Source organism: Microplitis demolitor, chromosome 9 (genome assembly GCF_026212275.2).
Source record: "Microplitis demolitor isolate Queensland-Clemson2020A chromosome 9, iyMicDemo2.1a, whole genome shotgun sequence".
Taxonomy (NCBI): domain Eukaryota; kingdom Metazoa; phylum Arthropoda; class Insecta; order Hymenoptera; family Braconidae; genus Microplitis; species Microplitis demolitor.
The window spans coordinates 2,727,587-2,743,000 of NC_068553.1; the positions used below are offsets into that span (position 1 = coordinate 2,727,587).

A 15,414-nucleotide genomic window follows, 5' to 3' on the forward strand; every position below is an offset into this window, starting at 1 on the left:
TAGCTATTATACATAATCGAATTACATAAATTACATAAATTATATTCATATGTGTTTTTTAACTATCCATGTAACAACTATTTATGAAATTTTAATAGTTAATTTAATATGTTCTTTTAGGAGCCTTTTAAATATATTCAAAGTTGCCGCCGACTTTATATTTTCAGGTAAATTATTAAACCACAAAAAACCTTTATCAATAATCGATTTTTTAGCTGTGATAGTTTTAGTTACAAAAATTTTCAGTAACGATCTATTTTTTGTATTGTAATTATGGTAGTCACCATTAAACTTAATATAATTTGACAAATATTTAGGTGTTAAGCCGTTCAACATTTTATAAATCATTATACAAGAGTTAAAAATTAAACGTTGATAAATTGACATCCAGCCTAATGTTTTCAACATAACTTCAATTTCGGTATATCTATTTACACCAAGTACAACTCGCATAGCTCTATTTTGTAATTTTTGTAGTTTATTCATAACTGATTGATTATAATTAAGCATAATTGTGCTACAATATTCAAAATGCGGCGAAATAATGCTTTTGTAAATTATCGTTTTAGTGTAACTAGATACTGAGTTACCGAGTCTATATAATAAGTTAATTTTTTGAGCGACTTTACGAGCAACATACAGAGCATTACTCCCAAAAGATAGATGGTCGTCAATAACAATACCTAGGTATTTCGTCTCATTCACATATTGTATTTTAGTATCATTAATTTTTATATTACATCGATCTCTAATATTCGTTACTCTTTTATTGTGTAACACCATAAAGACTGTTTTATTTATATATATATATATAAACTTTTGAGTGGATGGTATTTTTTGACTCTACAAAGTCAACTAAGATATATGGTGGCAAAATTTTTTGATAATTCGATCATGAGACCCTTTACAATACGCCGATTTCTAAAGAAATCTACACTGATAGAAGGATTTGTTTAGGAGTAATAAATTGATTTATTAAATTTTTCTCAACTGACTTTTTTGGATTTAACAAATATTTAGTAATTATTAACAATATTTATTATAATGAAATAAGTAACTTCTTTATTATTAAGAAATATTTTTAATGCTAACAAAGCCTTATTAACATAAAAGAAATATTTGTTAGCACCAAACAAGGCTTGTTAATATTTAATAAATATTTCTTAGACGAATTTGTCGGTAGAGGGCTACACACGAGCCTGTAGTGGTGTACAAGTATTAAAAAAGCTATATGTGTGTGTCGTTGCGACGTCATATTGTTTACTCCGTTCTAGCTTGCATTGTTGGTTAAACGTAACCTACAACTGAAGCTCTCATATACTTAAATAATATTTATATCAGAAGTGTTTTGTAAATTGTCATCCATATTATAAATATGAAAATATGGAAGCCTTGTTAATTTTATTCAGTTCAATTTTAATCAAATATAAAACCATTAAAAACACATGTACTATCAAACGGATTTTATGTTATTTCTCAGCGTAGTTTAATATAAGAAATTTTAATTTGTTTATTCTAGTTATAGTGTTAATTACTATGAAATTGTATTTTGAAATTAAAAGAACAGAAAATTTTATACGATGGTTGTTTTAGTTATTTTTGTTTATAAATACAAATATTAATGAATGTGTGTAGCTGCATGCAAAAACATATATAGATATATATTCTTGAACTGTGTGATTTTATGAATTAAATTTTAATAAATAAGTTAATAGATAATTTCTTAAATATAAAAAAAAAATTTGTTCAAATAATAAAAAATATATTAAATATAAAATATTCATTTATTAATTATTAAAAAGTGATTCATTAAATGTTAAAAAGTGATTTATTAAATACTAATAAATCATTTTTTAAATGGAAAGAAATCGTTTATTAAATATTAACAAATCGTTTATTAGATGCTAAGAAATATTTATTAAATACAAAAAAATGATGTTTAAGAAATGATTTGTTAAATATTAATAAATATTTCTTAAATAAAGCTCCGTTAAGAAATAATTTGTTAAATATTAACAAATCTTTTTTATTACTAAGAAATCCTTCTATCAGTGTACCTAAAAAGTTCGTTTTTAGTCTAAACTCGATTTAAAACAGACTAAGTATCATACAAAATTAAGTCTAATTTTGGCCTGGATAAGGAATAGTACGGACAAAAATAGATTAAATTCCTATATAAAGTAAATACGATTTATAAACTTGAATTAAAGAAAAAATATTTGAATTTATCATTTATCTTAAAACAAATCTAATTTTTTGACCTGGGAATTGTTTATTAATTATTATTAAATCACTTGGCGCCCAACTTGATAATTATTAAACAACGTGGCCAATTTTGAGTGAACTTGGACGTCTCTTCGGTAGATTCTAGGTAGTGAAAAACACAATATATATCTATATAATAATTTCATCGATTTTCTGCAGTTATAATTTGTTAATGACTAATGAGAAAATTCCATTCTCTCCTTCCGTCTCATTTTCCCGTTTGTTTATTCATTTCTCACGTAATACAATTCTACATTAACGAACCCATAATTACAATTTCATGGAAATGACAATTAATTAAATTATCTCGCGTAAATTCAAGCGAATTCAACGACTTGTATAATTCGTCAGTCGTTGCGTACTTTAATCCAAATGTAAAATAATTCAATAACATATTTTTCGCTAATAAATACTAAAACAGAGTACACATTTATTAAAATTTCTCTAATGTAATTAATTTAATACTTTAAATTTTATATCATCTCTTTCAATCAATCAAAAAGAATTAAAATCAACAATATTGAGACATGTAATTAATTACCAAAATTTCATGACGCATTTGTCAACCATTTTATTGTTGGAATTCATTATCTTGATTAATAAATCACGTATATATTGCGTTCTCATATAATATATATACGAATAAATATAGACGGATAAACCACAACCGCAAATAGTTGAGCAGTTTAGTAGAAACGACGACGTGTATTCTTAGTCTTAGTCTATCGTCTAAGTCATCGTATTTCCGAATCCTCATTCCTCTCAATTCCTTTACTCTTCGGATATAAACTAAGCACTCGAGAACGCGTTTACAGAGTGATGCTGTTTCTGCAACCAACTACTAACGTATGTACATCCCCAAAGAGATTCGATTCCGCATCCGTACTTTGGGAAATTTTATCTTATATACGTATATATATGTATATATATGTGTATAAATATAAGTAACTTCTAGTCACTTGAATTTGAAACTATATTTCATAAAGTTTTAATGAAAGATTTTATAGGAAAACAAAATTGCATGTAAGGTAGAACGAAATGAAACTGCAATCACATAAATTGGTATGAAGAAGTACTTTATAAGATGAAAAGAAAAATTATTAAAGATAAAATCGAATGATCAATCAATCTCTAAGATATTGAATTACCTGGTGACTATGCAAATTGCAGAGTACCCTTCCAGGTCAAAAAATTTTGAGCCAAAATAATGATAAAATTTTTTCTCGGCCGAAAAAAAGCTAAGGTCGTGAATACAAGGCTAAATACTAGCTAGATTGAAAAATTGCCAACAATGCCAAGTCCTGGAAAAAAATTGAAGATATGCTGACTTCGTGTATGAGCCATTTGATACCTGTGTGTTAAGAATAGTACAATTTCAGGGTTTTCGGCTAACTTTCGGCTTACTCTAATAAAATTCTAGCTTGCAGGGTTGACTGTTCTCTATGTTTTTATTCGTTCTTCTTGCGGTATTAACATTGTTATTTTTCATAGTATATTGTGCAACAAATGCGGTGTTGTCGGTTGCCCAGGAGAGTTAAGTTAGTGATAATAAGATGATAAAGTAGGCGTGTATAGATTATATTACGCGAGGTCCAGGGCTGAGCTCTGGTAGGGTCCAGGAGCGAGGTCCTTACAATAACTAGTAAATTAAGAAAGGCAATTAATTACTTTAAAAACTCATTGTAAAAATTTTTCTTCAATGTCAATTTTAATTTTTTAATGAAAAAAATTTATTTATCTGTCACTTAAACTTCACTTTTTTAGTATTGATGTTTTGATTGTGTTTTTTTTTAGATATTCAATTGTCGTTTTTATTTGAATTTAATGGTTCTTAATCTCAATTTGCGTGCGCTAAGCCTAATTTGAAAATGACAAGTTTACTTGCCGCACGCAAATGAATATTTGAAGTACGGCTTAGTCGTGAGGTAATAATTAAATAGTTAAGCAGCGACTTACCGCCCGAAAAACCTTTTGATAAAGTTACGATGGTGAGACGTTAAAAGATGTAATCTACTTAAGTTTTCAAAATCGAACATTTAAAAATTGAGGCTAATAAAAGTATAGTTCACAATTACGATATTAACTCTGAATTTTACTAGAATTCGTTTTTCCATGTAAAATAAACCCTGGATCGAAAAATTGAATGATTTTAGCCTAACTGAACTGCATTTGGACTAATTGGTCTGTATTTGAACTAGTTGATCTGTTTTTTATCTTTTATAAAAATTTTCAGCTGTTTTTAATCTGTTCTGAAAAATAACCCGGGTCAAAAAATTATATGTGTTTCAAATTAATGATAAATTCAAATATTTTTAACTAATTTAGGTTTTTAAAACGTATTTATTTCATATAGTAATTTAATCCGTTTTTGTCCGTACTATTCCCTATCCAGGCCAATATCTGACTTGTTCTAGTATTATATTTAATCTGTTTTTTATCGCTTTTAGATTAAAAACAGATTTTTATGTTATAGTTATTAGCCTGTGTTCATTTGTTATTAAACATAGACTTTTTTTTACTATTATTTTTAGTCTGTTTTTAATCGCTTTTAGATCAAGAACAGGCCTTTTTTTACATTTAAATAATAATAATCTGGATTTATAAATTTATTTTAATTTTTTGGTATTTGAAACATCCCGGACCAAAAAATTTGATCTGATACTATAAATAGTCTAATTAGACTATTTGATCTGTGTTTAATCTTTTACAAACATTTTAAGCAGTTTTCGAGCTGTTCTTTTAAAAAACGATTGCGTTACGGGCAGAAAAAAATTAGATTCATTCTCGAACTTTAAAAAATTTAGTTTTAAAAATTTGCAAGGACAAAAGTAGATTAAATCGTGGACTTATAAAATTTTTATTTATGGGCAATATTTACAAAAAAAATATTAAGTTACAGAATTGATTATTTTGTTTACTATTTATTTAGTATCTTTTGTTTAAAAATGTCGGCAGTTAATGAAAGTTTGACAGCTTAATTTGTAATTGTCTTGACTGAATATTTATAGCATTGAATAAAAGTGATAAAATAACTCTTAAAATGTCAAAAAAAATTTTCTTATTTACTGGACAAAATCGAAAATATTTTGGCTTTAGAAAACATCAAAATCCTTGTGACATCTTATGACGGAAGCGCATTAGCATGTTTCAAATACCAAAAAATTAAAATAAATTTATGTATCTAAATTATTGTTATTATTATTATTTATATATATAAAAAGTCTTGTTTAAGATCTAAAAGCCATAAAAAACAGACTAAAAATTATAGTAAATAAAGTCTGTTTTTGTCCTTGAAAACAATTGAACACAGATCAATAGTTATAATATAGAAGTCTATTTTTAGTCTAAACCCGATTTAAAACAGAGTAAATATCATACGAAAATAAGTCTGATTTTTACCTGGATAAGGAATAATTCGTACTAAAACAGACTAAATTCCTGTATAGAATAAATACGATTTATAAACTTGAATTAAAAAAAAAATATTTGAATTTATCGTTTATTTTAAAACAGATCTAATTTTTAACTTCCCGCCAAGAAAATTGCAAATTTTCAAAAATTCGGGAAGTTATTAGTTTAAGTCCGATTTTCGAAAATCGAATTTATAAGAGATCTTGACGTTTTGAGATTCTAGGAAGCTATCCTGACTAATTTCACGATGATGCCCGAGTGTATGTATGTATGTAAATATCTGTAACTTTTGAACGGATGAACCGGGTTGGATCGTCAAGGTGTCATTCGACGCGGCTTGTCAATACCTAAAAGCTGAAAGAAATTGAGTTTGGGCTCGTTCAGAGATATTCCAAAAAAAAACTTTTTTCAAAAATGTTTTTTTTAGATAACTTTTTATGTGCTCGATGGATTGATTCCAAAATTAACTGGGCTCTGAAGCTTCATAAGCCGCGTCGAATGCCACCTCAAACATCAAAATCGGTTAATTCGTTCAAGAGAAACCGTTGTCGAAAGAATTGAAAAAAAAAATTTTTTTAGTATTCTCGAAAATTTTCAAAATATGATTCAATAAATCAATTTCAAAATCTGTTCAGTTGTAGAACTCAATAAAACGCGTCGATTGCTACCTTAAACGTCTTAATCGGTTTATTGGTTCGGGAGATATCGTTTGAGAAAAAATCGTAAAAAACGTTTTTTTTTTTTTTTTTTTTTTTTTTTTTTCGAAAACAAAAGGATACAAAAGTATTTTCGAGCTCGAAGAGCTCGAAAATGTATCTACAACAATTTTTCGAGCTCAAGGAGCTCGAAGTATGCGGGAAGTTTTGGGGCTGGCCCGCAGGGTCAACCGACAGACCGATTTTTTGACCCGGGATGCTAATGCACTTTCATTATAAGATGTCACAATAATTTTGATGTTTTCTAATGCTAAAATATTTTCGATTTCATCCAGTAAATAAGAAAAATTTTTTTGACATTTCAAGAGTTATTTTATCACTGATATTCAGTGTTATCAATATTTACTCGAGACAACTAAAAATTAAGCTGTAAAACTTTCATTAACTGCCGACAGTTTTAAACACAAGATACTAAATAAATAGTGAACAAAACATAATCAATTTTGTAGCTTAATATTTTATTTATAAATATTGCCCATAAATATAAATTTCATAAGTCCATCATTTAATCCAGTTTTGTCCTTGGAAATTCTCAAAAATAAAATTTTTAAAGTTCGAAAAATAATCTACTTTTGTCTGCCTGTAACGCAATTGTTTTTTAAAACAACCGGGTCGATCAAAAACAGATTAACATTTTTATAGAAGTTCTATAACAGATCAAGTAGTTCAAATACAGTCCAGTCAGACTAAAATCAGATCAAATTTTTCGACTCGGGAAAGTAGACTGAAAATTATAGAAAAAAAGTCCGTTTTCTTCCTAAAAACAAATGAACACAGACGAACAATTATATAACAAAAAAAGTCTGTTTTTGATCTGAAGGTGATAAAAAACAGACGAAAACAAGTCTGATACTGGTGTGAATAGGCAATAGTACGGACAAAGACCAATAAAAATCACATATCAAATAATACGATTTAAAAGCCTAAATAAATTAAAGAATATTTGAATTTATCACTTATTTTCAAACAGATCTAATTATTTGGCCCGGGACGGTGATTAACCTACAGCAATGATATCAATAGTTTTCTCTCTATATATTTAACTTTTTAGTTAAAGTCCTTGATTAGTTTTATTGAAATAAATTTTTCGTGGGTATCAATAATAAAAAGTTACCTGGAATATCCTATCTACTCGTTCTCGAACGCCGTCAGTATCCATATTCGGGTCAGAAAATTTTCCCATCAATTCATAGACCGCAGTCACAATATCTGTCATTTCATCTCGTGTTATACAGCCATCTCCATTTATGTCATAAAGTGAGAATGTCCAGCGAAGCTTTTCATCCATTGATCCACGTGATAATATACTCAGACCCGTTACAAAGTCCTGTAACATAAAAATAGTAATGATTATAATTATTCAAAAAAATTAATAATTCAATAAAGAAAAAGCTTTTATCATTAACAAAGCTAAAAGAAACTCCACTGAATTATGAAATGGGTTTGAAAGCACATGAGAATAAAAAAATAAAACGTAACTACCCCCGAGGAGCTGTTGATGCGGCGAATTGTCTATAGTCATGGGAAAAATAAAAAAAAATCCTCAGAAGCACGTTCAATGGATACGACTAAGACTCGGATAATGTAAGAGATAAACCGGATCCTATTATATCATAATAAAATAATAATGATGATAATAACAATAATAATTTTGCTAATAATAAACAATGAGAGGGTGTAGAGAAAGAAGTTGGAAGAAGCGGCGTTGAATATTTTATCGAGTTTCTTTTAGTTTCTCCGTTGAATTTTTTTCTTACATGTTAAACAAATTCATTCTTCGTTTCTTTACTCAGAATGTCTGAGAAGTGTGTAAAAATTTTGATATTCTTGTCAGAAAAACACGTGCGATCCATAGAAACGAAATGACAGTTTCATTTATTTGAATGAGTGAAAATTTAAATGACTAAATTAATTATATCGGCGACGAAAAATAGTTTAAATTTGCGTGAATCGAAAAATTGAACAGGGTTTCCAAAAAATTGTTGTCCGTTGCCCTATCGATGATCAAAAGTAGCGAAATATTTTAACTAATCACTCAAGTATTTAAAATTTTTAAACAATTCTATTGGCTCACAGTTTATTCTTTATTAGCCAATAAGAGTACACTATAATTTACCGCTTAAGTTAAAATTAACCTTTTAAAAAGTATTATTCCCGTGAAAAATGAATCATATATGGCCATGCATGGAGCATATATGGCCATACATGGACATACCAACTTTTTTAATACAAGCATGCAAGGCCATATATGGACCATACAAGGCCATGCATGGCCATACATATGGTTTTGTATTACTGTATATGGCCATGCATGACTGTATTAAAAAAGTTTATATTCCCACGTATGACCATATATGAGCCATACATGGCCGTATATGGCTCATATATGAAGCATATATGGTCATGCATGGAGCATATATGGCCATACATGGACATACCAACTTTTTTAATACAGACATGCAAGGCCATATATGGACCATAAAAGGCCATGTATGGCCATACATATGGTTTTGTATTACTCTGGCCACGTATGACCATATACGGCCATGTATGGCCATGTATGATTCATTTTTTACGGGCAGTTATAACGAAATTATCACCCGCGTTTAAAGTTATACTTTTTTATAAAAAATAAAATTACTATTCGAAATCAAAATTCCAACAAACTAAACTGAGACGAAAATAAAATGTTTAAATGTAAATGATCATAATAAACACAATGTTTATATATGTACATACTGAATCGGAAATAAGTATAATTCAACTCATTGGCACATGAAAATTAAAATAATATTTAAAAATAATAACAAAGATTATTCCCAATGTTTCAACATTAAAAATTGCCTAAATTGCGACTTGTAGCTCAAACTTCAATTAAGTAGCGAATGCATAGAGAAAATCGCCCAATTCGCGATAAATAGCCTAATCTGGCAGCCTTGAGATTGAACTGAATTCACATTTATCAACTATTTAGATCAACTTTTATCTATAGGGATCAGCAATTTTTCTTTTTTGGTGAAAAGAGTTGTTATTCATTGAAGTCGGTTCATTGATTTGTGAGATTCTAACTGCGTGAACATAAAAGAGGTAGTTTCGAGAGAAGTGCATTTAAAAATATAATGAAACACCAAAAAAAAAAAAAGTAGCTTAGATCTGAGTCTATCGGCTCTTTGCATTCAGTATCAGATCTATCTTGATTAAGGTATAGATTTATACTCTGAGATCTACTCAATCTAAAAAATGGTTTATTGATCGACTTTTACAAACATATGAGGTCTACGTAAATCATTAAAATTACCTATCATATACCAACTCGAAGAGCTCGAAAATGTATCCTCAACAATGATTTCGAACTCAAGGAGCTCGACACCAGCGGGAAGTTTTAGGGCTGGCCCGCAGGGTCAACTGATAGACCGATTTTTTTATTATTTTTTCGTTATGAAAAAAATAGAAATACTCAGAAGTTTAGGATGATTCTAGTTCACTTGATGCATTTAGGTTTATAGATTAGAACGCCGTTTTTTGAAATCAGTGACTGTCGATTGGGGAGTAGAGGCTTTTTACAGGCAGGCTTATGACGGGTAGTCGATCGTAAATATGAGAGATTGGACTCATGTAGACTCATTTAAAAAAAATTTCTATTTATGTTGATCTAATTATATTGATTTTCACGCAAAAAAAGTATCGTGACCAGCATGCTACTGTATTCTGCAATTCAGATCGTAAATAGGACTAGAATGAATCGTGAGGATAACTACAGATCGTTCCCTTTAACTTGCGCTTTTATCACGATCCATCAGATCGTTCCAACCACAATAAACGTTGACCTGCGTAGATCTGATAATCTGAGATTTACGTCATCATCCATATAGGAATTCAAATTAATTGCCGTAGATAACTGTATTTTACAAAATTTAATTCATGTAGATCTAATTAGATCTACTGGGTCCCTGCGTTCCTCAAAAAAAGTCATCATTCCAATTACCGCATTTTTTTTTTCTTAGCAATTTCGACTTTTCCATTTTGACCAGCACTGAAATCGGTAAATTTCTAATTCTAAAAATGTACGTCGTATAGAAAATAATTAAATGTTAAAAAATGTCTATGTCATTATTAAAAAAAAAAAAAAAAAATAATAAAAACGTATTAACCATATAATTGAGGTTAAAAACAGTACCACAAAACAACGACAAAAAAAGTTTGAGTACCTCGCATTATAACGATGAGCACTATATGACTTTTTGAACATTAAACGTGCTTTTAATTATGCATTGGCTAAAATGAACTCAGAGATACCATTAGTTGATAAATAATTCGAGGATATTTAGATGTACTTTTTTTTCTTTTTTCATGATTAAAAAAAAAAAAAAAGAAAAAAAACGTAGTACACAAATGTGAAAAGCTAATAAATATTGTAGAAGAAAAAAACGATGCTCATGCATATATCGTTCAGTAGTAGAGTTGGATACGGATTTAATAGGGGTAGTTCCAAGAGAAAGTTGGAAAACCGTAAAAAGAACAACAACGTTGGGTTTTGTGGATGTGTTGTATAAATTTCAGTTGAACCTCTAAGCTTGGCATATATCGCACCCGAGGATGCTTAATCTTACTTACATCCGGAAATCTAAAGTTTTCTACGTCCGCTATATCAACTCTTTACATTTCTACACTATATTGTATCTCTTTTGAAAATCTTTCGTTTTTCGCAACATGTTTTTCCATTCCTCTTATATATTATTCAATAAATATATGTCGACAAGCTTATAAATTTGGAAAGTAAAATGAAAGAACCCAGCGTTGAGCATAAGTACAATTGAGTTTACTAGATACAATTTGGCTTTAAGGTTTTGGCTCATATTTGTCTTGGGTTTGTGGTAAACCCACAACGGTTTGTGGTTGCTTTAACACTCTTCCGGTTTGGCACAAAGCATTGAGAGCTCTCCCATTATCTTTAATAGTACTAATTGTCTTTCGTTTATTGTTTTCTTACTACAAAGAGGTGCGAAATTTAAAACTAGAATTTTTTTACACGCTAACGATGTTATAGTTATTACTATCATTACATTGTGGTGAAAATCGCGTTTTTTGTGCAGTACGTACATAATAAATTAAATGTTTGTATATGTACATATTGAATTGAAATGAACTTCGATTCAAGTCATTAGCAAATGGAAATTAAGAGTACATTTAAAAATAATGATTAAGCTTGTTTCCAATGCTGGAACATCAAAATTTACCCAAATTGCGACTTGTAGCCCAAACTTTGATTTAATATCGAATGCATTGAGAAAATCGCCAAATTTACGATAAGTATAACCCACTTTGGCATCCCTGCCTCCGCAGAAAATTTGTTAATAACCGCGGATATCTTGCACATTATAGCCAAATTTTCTGAATCACGTTATAAAATCCTTGACAATAAATTTGAATACTAAATATACCTAAACATTCCTGATTAAAAGAAACGATTCAAAGCCATTCAATACGATGCAATTTTACTACTAAGGTACCAGTGGGTAATAAGGCCTAGCTGAGGAAGATTTTGAATAGAATCGAAAATATTGCATTTAATTATCGAAATGTATCATTAATCCTTATTTCAATACATTAGCCATAAAATGTAATGAAGTAATGGTAATGTTTACCATAAACAAACAAAAAATTATACTTTTACAAAAACCATACAAAGAGGTCTTATTTCACTACGGTAGGGTAATAAGGCCTACGGGTTAAACAAACTGGAATATTTCAACTATACTTGATAAAATTGGCATTAGAGATGAATCATCACTTAAATTTAGCAACAATACTTTTTAAGAGTCAGAAGACTAGATTGCCTCACTCAACAGCACTTAAAACTATCAGTATTCTTTTTAAGAGTCAGAAGACTAGATTGCTTTTTATAATTTCTTCTGCGCTACGACAGCATATGAGGGATGATGAAACATAGAAGACAGGGAACGTGGTATCGGGACTCTATAAATTTGTCGTAACATCTCTATGCAAGACCCTTCTACTAGTGGAGTCTTTAGCGGAGGCAATTATTTTAAATATCATTTCTGTACGTTAGGCCTTATTACCCGACAGGCCTTATTACCCGCGGGTACTTCATATATACTGTAAAAAAAGATTCCTGACGTCAAACCAGATTCGTTTGGCTCAAGTGATCCGTGCTTTTGGATACAGTCAAGTGCGTGAAGCGACTGAGTCTACCACCCTCTACGATTGACAGTATTTTTTGCTCCCAGTAAGAGTTTCTTAAGGGAAGGTATCGAGTCGTTTGAACTAACTTTGTAGTATTTGATATAACTTGATCACTTTTTTCATATATATATATATATATGAAAAAAAAAAAAAAAAAAAGAAATTAGCTCAATCTTTGATGCTATTGATAGAATACTGATTTTTGTTTCATATAAATTAACTGAAAATTTCACTCAAAGTAAATTGTAAAGTAACTAAAGATATGAAATTTAAGTCAAAATTTTATTAAAGCAAAGGGATTTTAGTGTTAAAAGTAATATTCTTTTAGGTCCGTAGAAACTATCCTTGCAATTGATTCATTAAAAAATCGAATTATTTCATATCGCTGTATTGCATTGATCCAAAAAAAAAACAGTAATCTGAATCGAATGAATATTGCCTTTTTTTTCTTATGTATTTATTTTTTTCTGATTTGATTTTTATTATTATTATTTTTTTTATGCAGTATTGGGACAGTTACATTATATTATATATATTTTACTGTACAAATCATCCCAACATACTCACAGTTTTTAGTGAAAAATTAAATAATTTTAATATCGTCTTCAGGAGGATTCGAACTCAGCACTCTACGTGCGAGAGTCAGATGCTTTACCTTTACGCTACGGAGACAATAGGAAGTTTTCAGTTTAATTGTGCTTCTAGTACTTTGTTTTCATATTGAATGGATATATACAATCAATTGCTTATACATTGATCTAAACGAGATAAATATGTGACTCTTTTTATCAATAAATTTTTTTATCGAATCTATAATATAAAGACTCATCCAAATATAGTTCGATATTTTGTAACGAATACATTTATATTCTTGTCGAATATTTATCAGTTTTAATGTGAGTTCCTGAAATTATTTCTGCAACCTTATCGGATTCTCTCTCCAAGAAACACGTCGGTTGACACGACACATTCGATATTATAGGAAACTACTTTTGTTTCATTGAAACATTTAAAGTTGTCAAACCAAACGTTTCAAGAGTTTCAGTTAAATTTCTCAAAATTGAAAAGTTTGTTTCATCAAATTTTTATTTTTAAATCAAGCGCACCTAAATTTTAATTAAAATATATTTTACTATTCAATCAAATGTTAGTTTAATTACGGTCAAACTTAAAAACTTTAACATAAACGTTTAAGCAATCTCTCATAATCGAGTAGAGTTTTTAGCTCAATAAAAATTAATTTCTTGAGATAAATTAGTTTTCGTTGGTTCAAATGGATTTGGTTTCACTGAAGAAGAAATTTGTCAAACTTCTAGGGAGTTTGGTGTCAGTACCTTATTTTTTACTTATTATGCATTATAACGGGGTACCTCTCCTACTGGAGACGATCACGTTACGTATAGCGTCCCAGAAAAGGGCGCCACTGGAGTTTTGACCGCGTTCTCCAGAACCGGAAGTGCTAGCTAAATAGAGAGCTGAGTCGTGTTAGGAAATTTACTCAGGAATTTAATGTGGTCAATTTATTGTTTATTAAAGAATACTATACACAGTCTACTCACTCTCACACACACGACTTTATTAAATTTATCTCTCACAGTTCCCTATCGACCTATTCAGCGTGCAAACCCACGGGGTTCTCAACACGCAAGAGTGCCAATTCTACGTCAGTCTCTGGGATTCACAACATATTATCAACTAGCCCTGACCGACCTGTAAATCCTCCGGATTCTCACTAGGTACGGCCAAGAGCACACTCTTATAAATCAATTATATAACCGGATTATAGTGGGGTTGGCTTATCCACCTCAACTCCAGCTACTGCTTATTCTAACTTATCAACCAACGAAATCTAACCATAGTAAACTCGGATGGTATCGCTTCAACTCTAAATAAATACCTCCAAACGCTCCAACAACTCGCTACCCTGGACCGCTGCAACTGGAATTCCTGGTGCTTGGACGCTAAGTCGTCCCTGATACCAACTCTGTGAGCTGATGACTTATCAATAAATTTTGGAGGATAGTTAGCGTGTCCGCCTCGCTAATCCTCTGGTCGACCAGATTTTCTTCAACAATTGCTTTCGGCTTCGAACTAAACTTTTTCAGCTTTGGCCTCTTTTTAAAGTCGAAAATTCGACCGGGAAGGGTTTCTTCTACTCCCCCAAAACTAACAATTTTATTGAGTCTATCTATAGTGTATGATTGACGACACTCAACAACCCGAGCAATCAGTCGATTCAACCCTGTTACAACATTCATCATTAAGTGAATCGTTTTGATTAATTAGGGATAATGAACAATGATTTAAATATAAGTATTTCCGCAATTAAAAATATATTACTGTCTTAATAAGAATATTTTTAATAACTAATTAAAAGTTATTTTATTTCAAAAAATAAAGTGATGCTTTTATAAGATACAAAACAATGATAGTGTAAAAAGCAACTGTGTAATTCTCATTTGAAAGCATTGTAGTAACTTTAAGAACCTACATAAAATTAAAACACTTTAAAGAGTATTAGAAGTTACTACAATGCTTTTAAATGAAACTAACGCACATTATGTTTTCAGAGTGTAATAATAAATGCCGTTTGTGTATTATAGCGTATTGTAAAAAGCTGGAAGTTATTACTGTACTCACTAAGAATTTTTAATTAGTAAATGCAGAATCGTGACTATAAACAAAATATATTGTATTTATAAAGTTAACAAAATATATAAATTGATAATAATTATGTTTAAAATTATCCATAAATTTTATTAGATTAAGTATAAGATTTTTCCCTTTACATAATATCGTTTTTTAATCTTTTAATTAA

The 15,414-nt window shown here is 29.6% G+C and overlaps 1 protein-coding gene across 1 annotated transcript in view; it reads right to left on the reverse strand.

Annotated features, from left to right (window-relative positions):
- LOC103573418 (uncharacterized) overlaps window positions 1–15,414 on the reverse strand; it is a 66,759-nt gene that overhangs the window by 5,900 nt on the left and 45,445 nt on the right. Inside the window, exon 6 of the mRNA XM_053742022.1 lies at window positions 7,507–7,719. Within this exon, the coding sequence (XP_053597997.1) occupies window positions 7,507–7,719 (213 nt within the window). The remainder of the gene's footprint in view (window positions 1–7,506; window positions 7,720–15,414) is intronic.